At 50.1% G+C, this 20,398-nt stretch overlaps 1 protein-coding gene across 8 annotated transcripts in view; it reads right to left on the bottom strand.

Moving 5' to 3' along the window:
* Nucleotides 1-559: 559 nt before the first annotated feature.
* The window catches only part of Ttc13 (tetratricopeptide repeat domain 13), a 48,788-nt gene continuing 28,949 nt past the window's right edge, over nt 560-20,398 (bottom strand). For 4 of the 8 annotated variants that reach the window (XM_021170260.2, XM_029480664.1, XM_029480663.1 and 1 more), the window contains 15 exons: nt 18,703-18,785; nt 17,265-17,406; nt 16,939-17,113; nt 13,809-13,965; nt 13,074-13,204; nt 12,494-12,626; nt 11,367-11,459; nt 9,346-9,429; nt 8,402-8,486; nt 5,772-5,881; nt 4,707-4,842; nt 3,576-3,655; nt 2,860-2,938; nt 2,651-2,730; nt 560-1,436 (listed from right to left, as the gene is read on the bottom strand). In XM_021170260.2, the coding sequence (XP_021025919.1) occupies nt 1,322-1,436; nt 2,651-2,730; nt 2,860-2,938; nt 3,576-3,655; nt 4,707-4,842; nt 5,772-5,881; nt 8,402-8,486; nt 9,346-9,429; nt 11,367-11,459; nt 12,494-12,626; nt 13,074-13,204; nt 13,809-13,965; nt 16,939-17,113; nt 17,265-17,406; nt 18,703-18,785 (1,683 nt within the window). In that variant the 3' untranslated portion in view covers nt 560-1,321. Of the gene's footprint in view, nt 1,437-2,650; nt 2,939-3,575; nt 3,656-4,706; nt 4,843-5,771; nt 5,882-8,401; nt 8,487-9,345; nt 9,430-11,366; nt 11,460-12,493; nt 12,627-13,073; nt 13,205-13,808; nt 13,966-16,938; nt 17,114-17,264; nt 17,407-18,702; nt 18,786-20,398 lie in introns of all 8 variants that reach the window. The other 4 variants (XM_021170264.2, XM_021170262.2, XM_021170259.2 and 1 more) reach the window with 2 other exon arrangements.

Consider the following 20,398-nt stretch of genomic DNA (forward strand, 5'->3'; position numbering starts at 1 on the left):
GGTAGTGTTCAGGACAGCACTAAGCACTGAGTTGAGGCAGTGAGAGCTTGTGAGTCCCCTCCTCAGCTCCCAGCGAGTCCCCTGGTAGGAACCCTCCAGCGCTATCCTGCAGCCCGTTGGCCGTGGTAGGGAGTCAGAGAGCTCTCAGGGTATGGGCTTCTGCTTGGGAAACAGTGCAGTCATACTGAAAAAGGCAGATGAGGGGTGTACTCTGGCTACAGAATGGGTTCTGCTGACTTCTCAGTCCGACTCCCTCCGGTCACTTTGGGGAAGCCACTGCTGTGGCAAAGACAGATGGTGGGGGAGGGTCCCGAGGCCCACAGTGACGCTCAGGGATCAAGAGACACACAGTACAGGCTACAAGTGCCAATGCTGCCCTGCTCTCACCGAAGTCCTGCTCTCACCGAAGTTCAGGGCAGAATTGAGGTTTGAGGCCGAGTGGCTCAGTGTTTCCCAGCATGTGAGAAGCCTGGGTTCCACCTCCAGCCTCTGAACGGGAACATAAATAAAACACAGTGGCGAAAGGCCACAATGACGATAGCAAAACGACCAAACTGACCACGGTTTGAAACTGCAGCCTTTAATGGACCTTATTCCTCCATCTTCCACCTTGTCTGAGGAAACAAGAAATGTTCTAAACGCTCTTACACCTGAAAGCAAAACTAGCTCACACACAAACACAACGTAATCCAGTGCCCGAACATGGCGACTTTCAGAAATCACCTCGACTTATTTTTTCCAACAAAGAAAAGAAAAACATGGTTCAGTGATTGGCAAATACTGTCTGTCATCTGGCCAGTGCTTCTTGTCACAAGCCATGGAACCGTGGGTGCTGGGGTCCTTCCACAGTTCTGGGGGGGGGGGGGCTGGAGGGCCCACATGTGGGGGCATGGCAGTAACGAGGCACCCCACAGAGGGGCACAGGAAGGAGGTCTGAGGAACACCCACACCTCTGACAGTGAAGACAAGCCCTGCTGGTTGTTGGCTTTCTTCATCTTAATTATTAATTTTTGGTTTCTGAAGTAAACATTTTTTTGCTCTAAGGAAGGAGCAGTATACCTTAACACATGGGAACCAACAGGCTGCCACTAATACACATACTTCCCTTCCTGGTCAAGTAGCTTTTCCCCAAAAAACCCGTTTTCATGATTTCTGTTACAATTCAGAAAAAGTAAAGAAAATGTTTTCAAGTATTCAATTCCTATCAAAAATTGGTATCAAAAGTAATAAAGGACCTAATTCCATAATAATTCCATGTCTTAAAAAATAACTTAAGAAGTGAGAGGCCTGGCCCTTCATGTGTATAAATCCTCTGATCTGGCTAGAGTTTCTTTAGACACCGTGGGGTGGAATCCGTGTTGAGCACCTCGATCATGGACCTCAGAGTCGGGAACGTCTCTGATACTGATGGCAGGGTCTTGTAGGAAGGGGAAATACTGGAAGAGAAACACAGGGAAACTGTGACTATTAGCAATGCCTTATGGGGACCCATAGCCTGAGTAGATGCAACCAAAAAGGCAGAGGGCACAGCAGACCCTTCTGTAGCACCGACCTCATGTCCTGAGCTGCCTGAAAGCTCAGCCAGGACTCTGGGGAAAGAAATAATACTTTCATGTGCACTGGGCTCCATGTCACACAGCTCATATCCTGCTGTGGCTACCTCATATGCTGAGCCTGACTCTGAGGATGCTGGCTCAGGCCTGGCCCTGCCCCTCCTGATTCTGTCACTTGTCTAAGCCTGTTTCCCATCTGCAACAGTAGATTAAATCCTTAGCTCAGAATTCCCATGATCCTTGAGAAACATTGCTTACCAGGTTTGCCATGAACCATAACTGTGCAACATGTGGCTGTGTGGTTTGTGGAAAGGAAGCAGGAGCTCCACCTTGTGACCACATCAACAAACCATGTGTAAATGAGTAACCTCAAAAACAGGCTCTGGGACAAGCTAAGCAATGTGTACGACAGACGCGTATTTCTCAGTTTTAAACACAGCTCAAGTGGCCCTCTAGGTGACACAGTGGCTGGTGTCATGTAGGCAAGAAGGGATGTGGAATAAGTCACACAGTGTCTCCCTTAAGCTTGTTTGTACTCATTGCCCAGCATTTCTGGAGGTACAGCTCTAAGGCACCTTGCTGGATTCTGGCACAAGGTGACAATGTGGGTGGCGGGTATGTGTGTGTGCGCGTGTGTGTGCGTGCATGTGTGTGTGTGTTTGTGTGTGTGTGCGCGCGCATGTGTGTATGTGTTAGCCCTAGGTTGACACTGAGACTCTTCCTTGACTCCTCTCCACTGTATTTATTGCTGAGCTCAGAGTTCACAGGTACAGGCTAGCTGAGCTGGCCACCTTGGTCTTGGGACCCTGTCTGCATTCTATCCGACCTGTGACCTACCACAACCACCAGAATGTTATTGGGCTCGGGTTATCTGTACTTGGGTCCTCCAGATGGGCTTTATCCGCTGAGCTCTCTCTCCATCTCTCTCACCACTCATTTTTACCTGTAGTAAAATGTCTCCACCTTAAAACCAGGGTGCGGAGCAGCCCATGAAATGAGCACATCCCTCAGAGGTGGGGGGCGCCTCTGCCCTTGTGGAGCTAGGACCTCGCCCGTGCCTTCCCCTGCAAGCCCGCTCCAACCACAGCCATGGTTACCTCTTCAAGTTCATCCAGCTTTTTGCTATTTTGCTGAAGGCCTCTGAGCCAGGGGCTGTCATGGCTTCAAAGTCGACTAACTGGAAAAGAGGAGACACAGGACGTGATAAAAGGAAGGAAATGGTGTGGGGTCTAGCTCGCATGCGGTCCACAGCCAGAAGCCCAGGGTGAGGTGCAGCCATGCCTGTGCCTCCGCCAGCCCAGCATACCTTCCCTTTGGGGATCTTCCCAGCCACTTCTTTGCCACTGGCCATCAGCGCTCCCACAATGACTGAATACGCAATGACACTGTCAAGACAGGACAGACTTCAGCCAGCCCTGGCCTATGGCTATCATGCTAACCTCCCTGCGGGCGTCCATCATGAAAAAGAATCTTACATAGGAATTCTTTGGACTAAAACCTTAAATGTTTAGTTAACAGAAGAACTTTGTTGTGTTTATTTTGAAAATATTTCTACTTTCCTACATAAAAAGCATAAGGAACTTGAGGGTCCTTGTCCACAGGAGCATCTGCGCTCTGAGGGAAGGCGGGTTTCCACCGGGTTGCTCCCTGCTGCTTTCTCTGCTTCAGAGAGGAGCACATGAGGCCTCTCCTCTTGGCCTGACCTTAAATCCCCTTCATGGTTGGCCACGGATGTGATCTTTCTATTTTTCATTTTGTTTCCTCGAGACAGGGCCTCACTGTGTAGACTAGGCCAGCATCAAACTCAGAGACCCACCTGCCTGTCTCCTCAGGGTTACCATTAAAGGCACATGCCACTATACCCAACAAAAACAGGACTTTGGGGCAGAGGGTGGATTTTAGAAGAAACAATGGGAACTTCTTGTGATCTGTAGTGGGCTTTAGAGGCTGTGCCTGTGACACAAACATAAGCCACAGCAACAGTTTCGATCTGAAACGGTCATAGGCCGGGACATCACTTACCTAGATCCTCGAGACAGGGGCATTAAATTATAAAAGTAATAAACTAAGGACAAGATTAAGTTGCAGACAGCGTCAGCCTCCTAGGAGAAAGGACAGAGATTCATGAACTTCAGCCCCATGTCAGGAACTCGCGCTGCAGGAGATTCTGACCAGCTGCTTCCCTCTCTCAGGGCTGGCGTGCTTAGTTCGACACAGGCCGAGGATGTCAAGGAAGTGTAGAGGCTTCTGGGAGCCAGCAGACTCCACGGTCTGAGAGGAATACCTCCCTCCTGCTAGGAGCCACTTCTTGTCTCGGCAGGCAAGGGGAGAGAAGTCAGAGACCAAAGAACTCCCAGCTCCTGCGTTCTCTCACTGCCTGGAGCCAGCGTGCATGTGCAGCAGCTGTTTGGAAGGATGTGGCTGCAGGCAGGAGGCGGAGAGTACGGTGGTGCTAAGCTAACTTTCTTTCCCACGTCTGATTCAGCCCAGGACAACCAGTCCATGGAGGGCACTGCCCACTTTCGGGTGGGTCTCCCTTCCTCAGTTAAACCTTTCTAGAAATACTCTCATAGATACAGCCAGAGGTGCACCCTCGGTGACTCTAAGTCCCTTCAAGGCGCCAGTCACAATCACAGTTTTCCAGTAAGCAGCAATTCTAATGAGGGAACTTAGAGACCATGCTCACAGTGGCCGACCTGGACAAACCTCTTCGGACCACAAACTTGCACTGACGCACCGCAGAGAGAACAATATGTACTGTGTCACCCCATTGCTGTGGTTGTTAAACCCTGAGAATGTTTTTGCTCCAAGGAGTATTAGAAAGGAGGCTGAGACATTTACAATTGATTTCAGGCATAAGACATACAGCCTCAGTGAAACAGGGAAAACTGTGTGGGGGGGGTTGGGGGGGGCGGGGGGAGCATTTGCCAAAGAAATTGCAGGACTGGGGTGTGGCTCAGCAGTGAAGCATCTGCCTAGCACATTGGAGTTCTTAGTCCCATCCTCAGCAATACATACGCACACACACACATGTACATGTGCACACACACTCACAAACACACACCAGGTTCCATCCTCAGCAACACACACACACACACACACACACACACACACACACACCAGGAACAGAAAATAAAACAAAGCCAAACCTACCCCGAATTCTGCCGAGAGGGTCAGTACTTTGCCCTTCGCTGTCAGGTCTTTATAAAGTGCATCTATTTCAGCGTGATACAGCTGTGTCCTCTCTTCTGTGGTTTGAGTTTCCACAGAAAATAGGATATTGCCGACCCTGAAACACAATCACTGCTGTCAAAGGCGTAGATTAAATAATCCAAACAGAAACTGGAGAAGTGGTGTGCGTGTGTTGTGTGTGTGCTCACGGTGGCTGCCCGGAGTGCTCTGAGCCCTGTTGTCACTTTCCCAGCCACTCTGCCCAGGCAGGAGCAGAAGGTGTGGGAGGCTCATGAACACTGCTACTACCATGTCTTGTGCTTATGTTTTTGCATGCAGCACTGCTGTGGTTCTGTGAGGATAAACTCACACAGCATAGATTTATCATGACGCCATCTGCAGAACCTCCTGGTTCTCAGAACATTAGCTGGAGGAAGAGGTGAGACCAGGCTTGGGGACATAAAGGGAAGAAGTGGGGTAAAGCTGAAAGTTTCATGGGAGAAGTAGCCTGAATGTGGGTCTATCCTATTTAAATTCAGCAGGACACACACACACACACACATACAGAGAGAGAGAGAGAGAGAGAGAGAGAGAAAGAGGGGGGGCTTGTGGGAAGAGAGTTTAGTGGGAATAACTGGGGGGATAAGAAGGACTAAAAGTCACTACAGACATGAATGAAACTATCAAAGAAGAAATGATCGTAAAATGCTTCTCAGTTGGCGGCTGTTGAGAGCAATGATGGCTAGAGCCTCAGATGTGCAAACTTTCCACGAAGACATTGACACCCTCCCATGACCCAGCAATCTGCAATGCGTGAACGGCAGCCCTGGGCCCGCATGGACCCATTTTCCTGCTGTTGGACAAGCTCTCCGGAGCCTCTGAGCACCAGGCAGAGGTGCTGTGGGAATTCAAATGGGTTGTGTGCACTTAGCCAGGAAGGATGGTGCCCCAGGCATATACTGAGTGCACACATGGCCCAGACACGGCTCACATGGACACCCCTCCACTGGCTGCCACCAGCCCCACGTCACACTGGAGCGAACATACTTGTCTCCTGTGATGGTGATGGTGAAGCCGTCATATTCCTTCCCTTGATCTTTGAGGCTGGGGACTTTGGTGTTCACGGTGAACCCGTCCTTTGTTTTGGTATTAAACTGCTTTCGAGGGAAAATAAAAATCCATATTAACTGCAGTTCTCACACTGTAACATGGTTCTGTCATGCAGCACTACACACATGTTGGGCTGCATTCTCAGCTCCCCTGGGCTACATATCACCCATATGCTACGGGCTGGACATGTCTACTTCTAATCCGTCCTGAACCTTGACTTAGCCCTGGGTTTGTCTGAGGCATTCAAACTGAGAGACCATGTGCTCTCTCTTGGTAGGCAGTGGCTAAGAACACTTCTCTTTTCTTTAGATGCAACACAGGCCCTAAGTGCCTCACATCCCACAAACCTACAGAGCAGCAGAGGCCCCAGCAGAAAGCTGCAGGCGCCCTACAGCCAAGATCTGGCTCAGTGCAGCAGCTGCTCTGAGGTTGGTTCTCCTCCCAGCGCAGCAGGCAGCAGCCTTGCCAGCCAGGAGCAGCAATGCCAGCTCCTGCAACCTGAAAAAGCACTGTGTCCTGCAAGTGCTCCCCAGAGCCGCAGGCCGAGGGGTGCTCAGTGGTTCCTCTCCAGCTGCGTTTTAGGTTCACAGACTCTAACCTGGCAGACCACAGGTTGTGAGGGAACCTCCTCAGAGCCGGCCAGGGTGTCTCCTAGGAACACAGCTTCAGATGCCAGCTCTGAGTTAAAACCTGCGACACTCTGCCTTTATTCTAGAACAATGCCCTCCAACTCTGGCTGGGATGGATGGAGCTGGAATAGGGCAGGCAGTGACAGACAAAGGCCTCTGGGCTCTGGCGGGAGGGCTTCTCCTGCAGCAGGCCACAGGAGCGCTGGCTGGAGGCCCACAGCAGGGTGCAGCTGGGCAGGACTGACTACCAGGGCTTTCAGCTGAATTGAGGGAGAAGCGCCTTTCTTCAGGGACTGGCTCTCAGAAGACAAGTGCAGGTGCTTCCCGTATGCCCACTGAATCCTTGCCACAAACAGACCAGGTATGAACGCACAGTCCCAGGAAAAGGAACAAACCTGGCCAAGCTGCTGGGCCAGGAAGTGGCAGAGTGGAGGGCTGAGGGCAGGCCTCTGACTCTGGTCCATGCTCCTGGCTAACGATCTATCTGTTGGGGCCTAAGTGCTTTTCTAAGTCTCCAGTGGCACGCCATATTTTTCAGAGGAAGAAGCAAGCTACAAGTTTCCCATATGCTTTGAGAGCACAGAGACCAACACATCCATAATCCGGCTGAAGCCAGTCTGAAGCTGGAAACGCTCCCATCTAAAGGACAGGCTCCTACAGACGACACAGCAGGGCAGTGCTGCCACCCTCTGGCTAGGTGTTGTGAATGCACCTTGGCACACTGCTTTCCTTTCCACCATCTGTGTAAGCAGATTTCGTCTTCCACCTGGTCTTACTAGATTTTAGTGACTGAAATTCACAGAGGCTGACCCACCGCAGTGCCTGTCTCCTGTCCGTAGTGTGTCCTGCCGCCTGTCATGGAGGAGCTGCCGGGATACTGAAGGTCAGCACCACACAGGTGATGTTTTCTTCCGACAAATCTGCCATTACCGTGTCATGCAAGACTTCTGGCTAGTTTTGTCTCCTTCTGTGATCTTTCCTTTGGACTGACATCTTTCTTTGGTTCTGACTTTCTATGTCAAAGCCGCACCTCAGTTCCATTCTCAGAGCGCATTTCAGATAGAAACGGACGACAAGACTTATGCTGTTGCTGCTGCACAGTGCTGGGAGTCAGACACGGGCCTACTGTGTACCAGGAGAGGGTACTCCCTCTCCGTGACTCCCAGTGAGGCACCTCTGGGAGCAAATGGAGATGAAGGAGCTCAGAGCAACTTCCCACCACCAAGGCCACAGCTGTCTCAGCTCACAGTTAACTCTGAGCAACCCCTGCTACGGCACAGACTTTCACTGGAGATGTGGCCACACAACAAGGGCTCCCCCGCCCCTGCCTCAGCTACCTCCTCTTCTGCAGCTGCTGGCCTCCACACCCCTATCCTATGGGACAACAAACAACGCCCACAGGAATCTGGGGGAAATGGGGTTCTCCAACTCTCCTTTTAGGAATCCATCTAACTACAGCTGCTGTGGCTTTTGGGCAGCCGAGGAGGACTGGACTGTGGCCACAGGCCCAGCTTGAGTTTATTTATTTTCAAGTCCTTTGTTTCCTGAATTGACTGCTTCTCGAAAGTCGGTTCTGGTTGAGTCTGGTTCCAGCGCTGTACTTGATCTGGGTTACAGCTTACAGTGTGCTAATGTGGGGTCTCAGATGCTATACTTTGTAAGTTTCGAGACAGCGCAACAATCACACATGTGCTTTGGTTTTCTCTTATACAATTCCTCCTGAGATATATTTTAAATTTAAGTGTATGTGTGTTTGTATGTCTGCACACCCTACATGCCCGGTGCCTGCAAAGGGCAGAAGAAGTCAGATGCCCTGGCACAGGAGGTCACCACGTGAGTGCTGGGAATCGAACCCGGGTCCTTGGGATGACAAAGGCAGGGCTCTTCAGTACCAAGTCACTGCTCCAGCCCCACCTGAGATGCTCATGGCAAACTTACCTTCATAATTGGAAGGAGGTCTTCCACTTTGTGTACCTTCTCCAGAGCTTCTCTGACTTCCAATAAGCCCTTTGGATTATTTGCTCTTGAAGAGAGGGGGAAGGGCAGAGTGAGGTTAATGCAGAATAAGATACGCAGATCCATTCACATCTTAAGTCACTGCTCCTAAGGACAAGCAGCTCAATGCTGCAGGCCTGTATATTCCAAGGCTTCTCGCTGACAGGGTCATCCACCCAAATCAAGAATACATGTGAGAAAACCGTGTTACTGACTTCCTATCCACCTGCTCCGCATCCCCTAAGCAGCGAGCATTGGCCTGGGGCTGACACAATGCACGGGAGGCCCATGTGTGGGTCCTGTATAAATGTCATACCATCTAACGCAAAGGCCCTGAGCATGAAGAGGTCTTGGGAATCTGTCGCCAGATACTGAGGATAGACAGCATCCCACACTGGGCAACAAACAGCAGGAGTCAATGCAAGCCAACAGGTGTGGGGCTGCAGAGGCACGTGCGGTGAATCAGGAAATGCAGCAGGCCAATGCGCAGGTGCGGGGGTCTTACTGGGCCCTTGACTGTCCTGTTCCAACTCTGCACTGGCAAGCGTGTGGTTTCACTTCTAAAGCTGCTCGGATCTAAGCACCCTGCTGGGGGGGGGGGAGCACACGGTTCTCACGCTCAGCTGGTGACTCCACTTCAAAACTCAACGGAAGCTCCGTAGGCAATCGGGAGTGTCACCGTGCTGAGTGTCCTGAGTGTCGGGCTGAAAGCACTGCCAAGGCCAGCACTGTGAAGCCATTACTCTGGCGGAAGCAGGCTTTTAATTAAACTTCCGGTCTAGTTCGTTTGGTCTGCCTGTGGTTCAGTTTTCAAATCTCACGGATAGACCACACATGAAACGCATGGGACCAATGCGTCACAGCAAAGGGGAGAACTGGAGGCTTACCCGTGATAAACAAGAATTCTATCTTTAATAAAATGAAGTATTTTCTCAAAATATTCCAGATATCTCATATTGATCACTTGACCCCTGTAAGGTAAAAGTGATAAAATTAACCATCATTTTCCAAAGGCGTGTGAACATCAGTTAGTTCCAAAAACAAAGAGCAGGGACAAATATGGGGAAGTGTAAGAGAGGGGCTTGCTCTGTCACTGTGGGAGAAGCGACTCCCATTTCAGCAGAAAGCTTGGGCTCTTGGAGTCTGTCCTGGCAGAAAGTGTCCAGAAAAGACGTAGCTCCTGACAGGCCACAGAGGAAGGAAAACCCTCAGCTTCAGTGAAGTTCAGACCTGATGGCGACCACCATGAGTGTCGTGCCTGGTTCTCTGGGTTCGCGCCTGCCTATTGAATGTGCCGGCTCTCTGTGCGCCTGCGTATTGGACATGCCTGGCACTTGTGTGCGCCTGCGTAAAGATACACCAGGCTATGGATATGCCAAGCTCTCTGTACACGGCAGGCTCTCTGTGTGCACGCCTGCCTGTCTGAGGGTGCCTCTCGGGCTTTTTAGCAGTCTTCCTTCCCTCTACCCTCTGGAGACACTATACTCCTCACATGCCCATTCCCTGTTTTTTGGTTGGTTTGTTTTTTTTCTTCCCCTCTCTTGAAGGCGTTCACGTCTAGCAACAGCTGAGTCTAAGTCCGTCTACCCTAGGAAACACCACTCCCTGTTTCTGACAGCTCCCTCACATCAAGGTCGTGATGCAAGGAGGACTTCTCTCCCTGAAAGGGCACTTCAGTTTCCAGCTTCTCGCTTTTTCTCCTACTACTCTTAGACTGACTGGGACAACCGTGGCCTCAGCTAGAAGCAGAATAATGGGTGCCTCTGATGCTTTTCTGTCAGCCACCTCAGAGTGTCTGCGGCTCTCTGCTAACCCCTGCAGGGGTCTGCGTCTCTACACTTGCTCCCCGCCTGCTGCCCCCTCACAAATCTGTTCATTCATCTATTGCTACAGCGACCTTCGTTATGTCCGTCTGTCCTTGCCGTTCTTCGGCTCACCACCCAGTCTCAGTTCCTGAGACTTCCTGGGACGCAGTGGCTGGCAGCTACAAGGGATGTGTCACAGCTTCCTAGTCAGGAGGAATTCAGCAGTGGGTTGGTGCACGGCCCACCGTCTCTCTGAGACAGTTCAGGTTTGGCCCCTGGATACACCGGGTGTCCCTTACTTCTCTGCACTCCATCAAATCATGACATGGGTCTGTGACTCAAGTACCATTCAGCAAGAACATAAGCAGGTACACAGTGGCTTCAGTTACAGCACGTGACCAAAACTAGGGAAAAGTGCCACACATCATTCCGTGGGGAACTGAAAGGAGCCAGTTACAAAGGGAAAATAAACACAATTCCTAGAAATTAAAAAGGTTAAGTCTAAAAAAGACTTTTATACTAAAACCTAAATTTAAATGTCACATGTTAGATGGAGCAACAGTTTCTTGACTGTTGGCTCCTAGAGCTAGAAATACCACATCCGCCAAATTCATCTAAAGTCATGTTCACTAAATGGCAGGCAAACACTTCGAGCATCCCTGAAGTGGGCTCTTCAGGATGGGTTTACGCCTGTTGTCAGGGTAGCTAAGCCCATAAAGGATGGAAGGGCAGGCATCCACCCAGTGCCTGACTGCAGGGCTCAGGATAAGACAGAAGCTCCCATCAGGGAGCGACCTCCCTGGTGGTCCTGGCCACAGCAGGCCCATGAGCAATCTAAGGCAAATACGGAATTCTCCATCTGATCGCTTTCTTTGCTGTTTGACGACTTCTTGAAAATTGACACCCTCCATCCTTCGAGAGTCCACCCTTGAGCGGGCAGGGCTCTACCTGTGCAGGTGCACGGCAAGCACTGTGTGCAGGTGGACCAGCAGGAAAGATACTTGTGGGTGCAGAGCTACCCGGGATGTTCCCCACCAAGGCCATCAGGGCCCCTCACACTGCTCCACTCCTAGCAAACAGGAAGGAAGCACCCAGGCTCCTACCTGATTAGGTTGATGTGGTTATTGAATCCTCTGCTGAGACTTGGCGCTGGCATCTGATCCAGCCACAGCACAGGCTGGTCCGGATCAGCGATCCTGTGAAGCAGAGCTCATGAGGAGTGCTGCGGCCTTACCCACAGCTTCCGGGATAAAGCAAGGATGGGGCTCTGTAAAAGTGAGGGAGGAGCCCGACTGGCTCCGACTTGTGAAAAAAGAGCACACAGGCCATCCCAGTGCACAGTGTGGCCACATCAGGTGAGAGGCCAGCAAAGGCTGGTGAGCTATAACAGTTCGTCTAAACTGTCAACTTGGTGGGATGTTAGAGTCAACCAAGGAAACACAGCTGTAATGGTGGTTCCAGAGAGGGCTAACTGGTGGCTTAGAAATCTGGCAACCCTCGCTTTTATTTCCTGAGCAGGAGTTGAGTATGTCCTGAAGAATAAAGGCAACAGTGATTTATGGCAAGCTTTAGGGGGAAATAACTCAGTATCTTAACTTATAAGGTGTGCGGCAACAGGTGACGCGCAGACAGCCTGGTTTCCAGTCCAGGCTAGATCTTGAACCCCGGGACCCGGTAGTGACCCTGGCTCCTGTCGGAGTTACCGCCCCCATAACCCCCACAGGAGAGGCGTGGCTATCAGTCACATAGGAATAGCACCAAGCCTTCCCACATGCAAATAAGGTTTCCCCCAAACTCTCGGTCCAAGCCAATGAGAAGTGCCTGCTCTCAAACCCTGAATCACCCCCAGAACTGTATATAAAGCCATGTAGGGAATTAAAGGTATGCGAGAACTATTCCTTTGAGTCTTTTGTTCCAAGAGCTGTATGTAACACTTGGGAAGAGATCTTCTCTCCTGAAGAGCCAACCGAGGCCCCACCGCACTCCTCACTGGATTGTCAGCTTTCCGCTGGCCCAGCCTGACCCGACTCAGTTCAGAGAGGGTGAGAGTTACACTCACTTCCCTTCGCTGGAGCCTTCCCACCCCGCCTGGACAGCGATCTCGTGGAAAGCCTCGGGTACCCAGGCCCACAATAGGGTTTAATTTGGTAAGCAAAGAGGGACTGAAACCTCTCGCTGAGGGAGACATGGTCTGAGAGAACTTGCCCACTGCTGTGTGCCCATGGGTTACCTTCTCCACTTCACGGCAATGTCGAACATGTCCCTCCACTGCAGCAGCCTCGTTTTTCCATTCATGCGAACCTTTGAGTTGGTCCAGGTACGATGTACGGCCTGCATGACTTCCAGTGCTGCCAGGCCCATGGCTAAAGGGAGGACACACCAAGACAGCTCGTCAGAACCCTTTCCAAGGGGCCAAATCTCACCTTTCCTCTCAAGCCTGGGGGACCCCATAAAGAACAGGACACAGCTGGTAGGACTGAGCTTCCGATGACACGGTTCACATTAAGGAGAGCCACTGCTACCCAGCACGGCTTCCTACCGAAGCAGGCGGAGCCTCGAGTCCCTCCTCTCCCCTGTAAGAAGGAAAGCTGCCTTGGCCTGACTGGCAGTGAGGGATTGAGAGCCATGCTCTGTATCTGCACATCGGTAAGAGCCGACCGAACTGGAAGAACTCACTGAACTATCCTACACACCCGTGCTCTGGTCCTGTGGGAAGCTGAGTGCAGTAAACAACAATTTCTAAGAGGAAGACGACGTGGCCGAGAGACCCTGTTCCTGGGCTACGATTCCACTTCAAGTTTTCAGAATACCTCTGTGTATCCTCTTGTTGGGCAGGAACCCCGGTGTTTCGTACTGCATCAGCGAGCCCAGGCGGTCAGCTACACAGATCAGCTCCTGGACTTCAGCCTTGTAGCCCTCGAAATTCTGATGTAACACATCCCTGCAGGAAATATCAGGAACAAGATAAGGACTTGTGTGGCACACCTGCAGGGCAGCACACCTGCACTATCGCCCCACTGGAGCTCAACTAAGACACACACAGGACCAGGCACAGCCAGCTTCACATCCCACCACACAACTGCACAGAAGAAGCAACCACCCTTCGCAAGTCATGTGGCCTGTTTGCTACCACATGCAAGCCAGCACACCACTACATAGCATATGTAGGGCTCCAAGGCCCCCATTAGCATTTGTTCTATAAACTTCTCCAGACGCACGGTGTGCAGTGCCTGACTATGTCTTATAACTGAGAGTATAAAGGTGCCCAACATGTGTGCAGAAGTGACACAGGCAAGAAAGTGTCAAGGTGCTGTATGAACTACGAGAAGTAGCTGGTGACATACAAACTGCAACAGGAACATGGGCAAGAAGTCGTTTATTGATCAAGAAATACAAGCACTCAGGAGGCTGAGGCAGTGGGATTATAAGATTAAGTCACCTTGGAATGAATGCACAGAGGCCCAATCCTCCCACACACATGCAAAAGCAAAAGGAGCCTCCAGTTGGGTTGTGGCTGGCCACGCCCCCCACGGCACAGCACTTACCTGATGTGAGGCTGCAGGCCGGGCTGCTCTTCATAGCCGTCTATAAGGAAAGGCAGGTTCTTGGCCCAGTGGTCCTTGAAGCTGCCCGGTAGATCCGAGTCAACGTTATATTCCGTCAGAGGGGTATCAAGGTGTGCGTGCAGATATCGAGAATACTCTGTAGACAGGAAAGGAGCTGCCAAACCCAGACACTGCTAACGAAGCCCTTACTAGAGTGGGTCACCACATGGACGCTTTGAACCACATTGTCCTTAACTGCAGGAATTCTCAAAGACAGCTTCTGGACTACAGAAACCTGCTAGTGACAAGAACCGAGTGTACAACAGCCAGCGTGGGTCTGCTCTGATTACATGTTAACCTTTCCATGAATGAAGCCAAAGAGCTTGTCTCTCTGTCTTAGAGCCTGACACCCAAGGGAAGCATCAGCCCGAGCCTGGGATCTGTCAGCTCTGACGGAGCAAACGTGTGTGCGAGCTCGCCACGGCCTGACTGACAGGCGTGTTTGCCCCTCAGGCTGTCATTCCCAGTGCCAGCTCTGCTGAGCCAGAGAAGAGTAAGGGACAAACTGTCTGAACGATGGCCCTCTGGGCTGCTGATACTTGACTCAGTTATTAGGAACTTCAGGATGTTTGGAATAACGCGTGCATATCAGTCTATTTCCAACTATCAAGTCGATGAAGTCCAAACTCTGATCAAGACTGGATAATAATGAGCACTCAAACTGAGATGTCCTGTGATTGCAAAACACACCCCAGGGACTAAAGACCGAGAGCAAAAAAAAAAAAAAAAAGATTTTCACTACTTTAAAAATGTGCATGTGTGTATGTATGAGTGTGTATGTCTGTAAATGTGTATGTATATGCACATGTATATGTGTGTGCACGTGTGACTGTGTATGTGTATCTGAATGTGGATATATACCTAACAGTGTAGGTGCCTTTGGAAGACAGAGATGCTGGATCCTCCTGAAGCTGGCCACAGTGGCTCTAAACTGCCACGTGTGGTTGCTGGGAACCACACTCAGGTCCCCTGGAAGAGCAGCTTTTCCCTAGACCTAAGCCATAACATTTCTCAGAACAGTCATGGTGGCTCACGCATGCAAGCTCAGCACTCAGAAGGCTGAGACAGGAGGATCCTCCACAGAGACAGCGCTAGGCCAGCAGGGCCTACAAGATGCAATGCTATTTAAAAAGGTAAGAAGACAAAACAAACAAAAACCCTAAGAGTTTCCTAGTAATTATATGCTGAATTAAAACTTTAATTTGTTATTAGATTAGGTAAAACATATTTTTACCAAGTTACATCCACCTGCTTGTTTTTACATTTCTTTTAGATGTTTTCTCCATTTTTATTTGGGGAACTGCGTGTGTGTGTGTGTGTGTGTGTGTGTGTGTGTAAGTCTGAGGACAGACTGCAGAACTTTCTTTCCACCATGTGGGTCCTAGGGACGGAACTCAGCTGGACAGAGTTGGTGGCCAGTGTCTTTACTCGCTGACCCATCTTGCGTGTTGTGTACGTCTCTCTCTTAACGAGGCGTTTCCTAACTTAAATCTGCAAGCATGACTTGCTTCATTTTTTTCTGTTTTGGAATACTTTCAAAGGCTAATGAGAACAAAGGCAAATGTGGGTATGCAGACAACAACACCTTCCCAAGTCAGCGGGGAGGATATATGTGCGCATATGCTGGAGGACACACGTTTATATGCTGGTTAATATAAGTATGCACTGGCTGGTCTTTGTCTGTGTGACACAAACCTACATGTGTCGTGGAAGAGGAAATCTTAACTGAGAAAATGTCTCAATAATACCAGTCTGTAGGCAAGTATGTACAGTACTGACTAATGATGGATGTGGGAGAGCCCCACCCACTGTGGGTGGTACCATTCCTGGGATGATGATCCTGAGGTGTGTCAGAAAGCAGGCTGTGTGAGCCATGAGGAGCAAGCTAGTGAACATCATTCTCCACAGCTTCTGCTTCAATTCCTGCCTCCAGGTGCCTGCCCTGACTTCCTTCAGTGATGGACAGGGCTGACGAACTGAGCAGAACAAACCCTTCCTCAACAAGCTGCTTTCAGCCATGGTGGCTCTAACACCGCAATGCAAACCCTAAGACTAAGGCAATGTGTATGCGTGCTGGAAGAGGTGTGTGTGTGTGGACACTGATGTGCGTGTGTGTGCATGTGTGTGTGTGTATACAGTAAAGCAGGTATGTGTGAGGTATGTTTATGTATGCATAGGAGATATGTGTGTACATATGAAGGTTTGTGTGTGTGTGTGTAAATAGGAATTGTTTCTGTATGCGTGCATGTGTATAGGGAAATATGGTGTGTGTATAGGAAGATGTGTGTGTACATGTGCCTGTGTATGCATGAGATGTATGTGTACATATTAAGAGAGTTTGTGTATATAAGATGTGTGTACCCAGGAAGTTATGTGTGTATAGGAAAGTGCATCTGTATACATAAGATGTATGTGTGCACAGGAAGGTGTGGGTATATATAGGAAGATGTGTGTACATATGAAGACAATGTGTGTGTACAAAGGAAGATGTGTGTGCACACATAAGGTGTGCATGTGTACATAGGAAGAAGTGTGTGTCTGAGTGCGTATATTGGAAGATGTGTGAGGATGCTTTGGAAGGTACGAATATGTGCACTCTTGAAGATGTATATGGAGAAAAAGCAAGTCTGTGACTAATTCAAGAACTGCTTCCTTTCTAACTGGACTGGGTCTTTCTGACACAGGAGGATGTGACATAACAGAACGAGGGGCCAGAGATGCCAGGTCACTAACTCTAAACAATGAAACCTCCATGAAAGGCCCTTTCTTGTCCTTCAGTGAACTGAGAGGGCTTAAATCACGCTTTCAACAATGAATCTCACATCCAACTAGAAGTGTGCTTTTTACTCAGGCCAAGCTTCTCTGAGTTTTACCAGCCCCATAGGTAAGGTAGCAAGAACATCAGGCATCTCAGTCTCGGAGGCACCGAGGACCCTGGTCCTAAACCCCCAGCAGCAAGAGACGCTAGGGACAGGATGCTCACCCCCAACTCTGCCACCTCCCAGGAGCAGCAGGACGCCACAGCACTGAGCACGGATGGATGCGGAACAGTCCGCCACTGTCTGCTTACCTCGTAGGTACTTGACCCTCAGGTACTCTGGGCTGGCCTTCTGGCCTGGAAGAGGATCATTCAGCATAACTTTGGTTTGTGCTTTAATCCCTTCATAAAACTGCCCCATGGCCACATGGCTCAGCCCCTTCATGTACTGGCACACTTCGTTGTACGGTTCCAGTTGCAGGCAGCGCTGTAGTTTAGGACAAACGGCAGAGTTAGCGGCACGCGGGTCAGGACTGCTGCTCCGTCTACCCAGAGGCGCTCCTTCCAGGTTCGTTAGTGCCACTGAACTGAGGAACAAGCAGAATCCAGGGGTGGCTCTGCCTGCTGCCAAGGCTCACCTTGAAGTTCTTCAGGGCCTCCTGCAGGCTTCCGTGGTGGTAGAGCATCATCCCCCGGAGCTGCAGGGTCTGCACGTGGTTCTGGTTGAGCAGCAGGGCCTTCTGGAAGCTCTCAGTGGCTGCTTCAAAGTTGCCCAGTTCTCTGAGGATTGAACAACCGTGGTGAGCCCTGTGCGAGCCGGTCAGCCATGGAAGTCCCGGAGAGCAGTGCTGGGAGCTCGTGAGACGTGAGGGAGGGCGTGTCTCTGGCTACCTGAACACCTCACACACAGCCACAGTCTTCACACCACTCACTTAGTATGTGAAGAATCTAACACACTACAGGAAGTTCATGTGCTTCGATTTCTCTAGGAAAAATGAACTTACTGATTTCTAAAACCAAGTGTGTATTCAAACTCCTCCCCTAGTTCGTTAACAAGCGTCAACCCCGAGAATGGCACTGGGTGAACACTCTTCCCAATCTAGGGAAAAGTCCGTGGACCATGATCACAGAAAGTGTCAAACCCATAGGATTACAACTGTATCCCTCGGTCTCTGAAGTCAACTCAGCAAACAGCTAGTAAGTAAATCATCATGCAGCTTGAAATTTTGAAGGAAAGAAAAAAAAGAGAATACTTCAGACATTAAATTCTTCCAGAATGGAAACGACTGCTACCAACCAATTTCCTTTTTACATATTAAGCTTTTCCCAAAGGATAGAAACAGTCCGTATACCAATTTACTATGAATGAGAAATATTTTTTAAAGGCACAATGCATACTTCCATCTACATAATCACTTTAGATGGTTGCTTCCAACCTACTTTCAATATATATTCCTGTACTGGCCAGTTTTGTGTCAACTTGACACAGCTGGAGTTATCACAGAGAAAGGAGCTTCAGTTGAGGAAATGCCTCCATGAGATACAACTGTAAGGCATTTTCTCAATTAGTGATCAAGGGGGAAAGGCCCCTTGTGGGTGGGGCCATCTCTGGGCTGGTAGTCTTGGGTTCTGTAAGAGAGCAGGCTGAGCGAGCCAGGGGAAGCAAGCCAGTAAAGAACACCCCTCCATGGCTTCTGCATCAGCTCCTGCTTGCTGACCTGCTTGAGTTCCAGTCCTGACTTCCTTTGGTGATGAACAGCAGTATGGAAGTGTAAGCCGAATAAACCCTTTCCTCCCCAACTTGCTTCTTGGTCATGATGTTTGTGCAGGAATAGAAACCCTGACTAAGACAATTCCTGACAATTCTGTAGAGCGGGAGGATAAATAAATACCACCCAGCATCCGTGTGCCAGGCACAACACCAGTCTGTAGGGACTGACACCCTCTGAGAGTCTGAGCTGTGCAACCCGACACAGACCAGGGGTCCTGACATGGGGCTCCCTCACATGCTTTCAAAACCTAAAGTGGACATCTATTCTGAGAGGCACTCCCCTGTCTCAGCCCACTGTCACTCACCTGTAGGCCTGTCCCAGACTTTTATATGCATCGATAAAGTCAACTTTCTGTTTCAGAGCTTCTTTGAAGGCCTCAATGGCTTCCTGTGGAAAGTACGCAGAAGATGAGCCCGTTCACATAACGCCACCTGCATTCCTACAGGGTTACACATATGCTACGCCTGTCTCTGCAAGAATCATCTTAGATAAGACTGAGAAGGAGGCAGGCAGTGACCTGTGGGGAGGCTCTGACCCTAACAGTAAACAAATGTACGTCTGTAAGACAGTTCAGCAGGACCTGAGGGCTAATGATGTCATCTTCATAACAACACCATTTCTTCCATCCATAATAGTCTAATGGACCAAGGAAACTCAACAGCTCTATGAGCTTATTCAAAATTAGCCTGCTGTACTTAAACTGAGTCAAAAAAAAAAAAAAAAAGGGTTTCTGGGTTGGTAGGGATTCCTTGGATCTAACAGTGCAAGAAAACAGCCCACACGAGGCTAAAGCAGTGGGCTCAGTGGGCTCAGTGCAGCAGTGATACGTGGCTGAGGCCCTGTGCTGTGGGCTCTGAGAGGAATCTAGGACACATTGCACCCACCCAAATCCTCATGTGAGAGGTGCCTCTGAAGGGTACCACTCTGTTCATGGTTAGTCACTGCACCTGCACACGTGGACCCACTGCACCTGACTGGAACCACTGCACCTGCACACATGGACCCACTGCATCTTACTGCACCTGCACATGTGGACCCACTGCACCTGAACATGTGAATCCACTGTACCTGCACACATGGACCCACTGCACCTGCACACGTGGACCCACTACACCTGACTGCACCTGCACACGTGGACCCACTGCATCTGCACTTTTGCAAGACATTACTGCTACTGTAATAAAAAGTATAAACACATCACACTTTCCCAAGCACAGGACAAATGGTGTTAAGCAGCTACTGCAACTTGAAGAAAAAGACCTGACTTGAGACAACACCACTTCTGTCCAACTAGGTGTTGGTGGGAGAGAATGGCCGCCGCCACCACATGCCTTGCACATGGTAGGCACTCAATAAGAATTTGATGACTTGCAAGGCTTTTGCCTCTGCATCCAGGCTCCATGTAGACAGAGGGGCGGCATGGCCAGAGGGGTTGGTTTCAGACTCCTCTGAAGCAATGGTGGGAAAGGACAGCTGAAGGGCTCTTATAACACCGAATGTAGTTACTCAGGTGGCCTAGTCTGAATCTTTTAGAACTTTTATAATACTTCAAGTCAACAAACACCTATTGAGTGCCTACTGTATACCAGAGCCAGTGTGAGGTATTGAGGGGTGGGTACAAGGTGAGCAAATCATTATCTCTGTCCTCTAAGAACACTCAGTCTAGTCAGAATAGGAAGCTGATTAGGTAATGGGTTATTAGCATAAATGTTATAAGCTAAAGCAGAGATAGGAGTGAGGCTCTGGGAATAAGAAGGAGAGCTCCCTAGTCTAAGGACTGAGCAGCAGTGTAAGGAGACAGCACAGTGCTGTACTGTGCACAACTCAGACAAAGGAGTGCTGGGAAATCAGAACAACAGCGCACAAGGGTGTGAGTGGAGAAAGACAAAGAACCTAGTTGCCTCCTGCCCAGGCATCCCAGGGCCCTGGGGAAAGGGTGGTAACTATGGCAGTGCAGCAGCGGGGGGGGGGGGGGGGGGGGGGGGGGGGGGGGGGAGCGC

The sequence above is a fragment of the Mus caroli genome, chromosome 8, assembly GCF_900094665.2.
Source record: "Mus caroli chromosome 8, CAROLI_EIJ_v1.1, whole genome shotgun sequence".
In the NCBI taxonomy this organism is placed as follows: domain Eukaryota; kingdom Metazoa; phylum Chordata; class Mammalia; order Rodentia; family Muridae; genus Mus; species Mus caroli.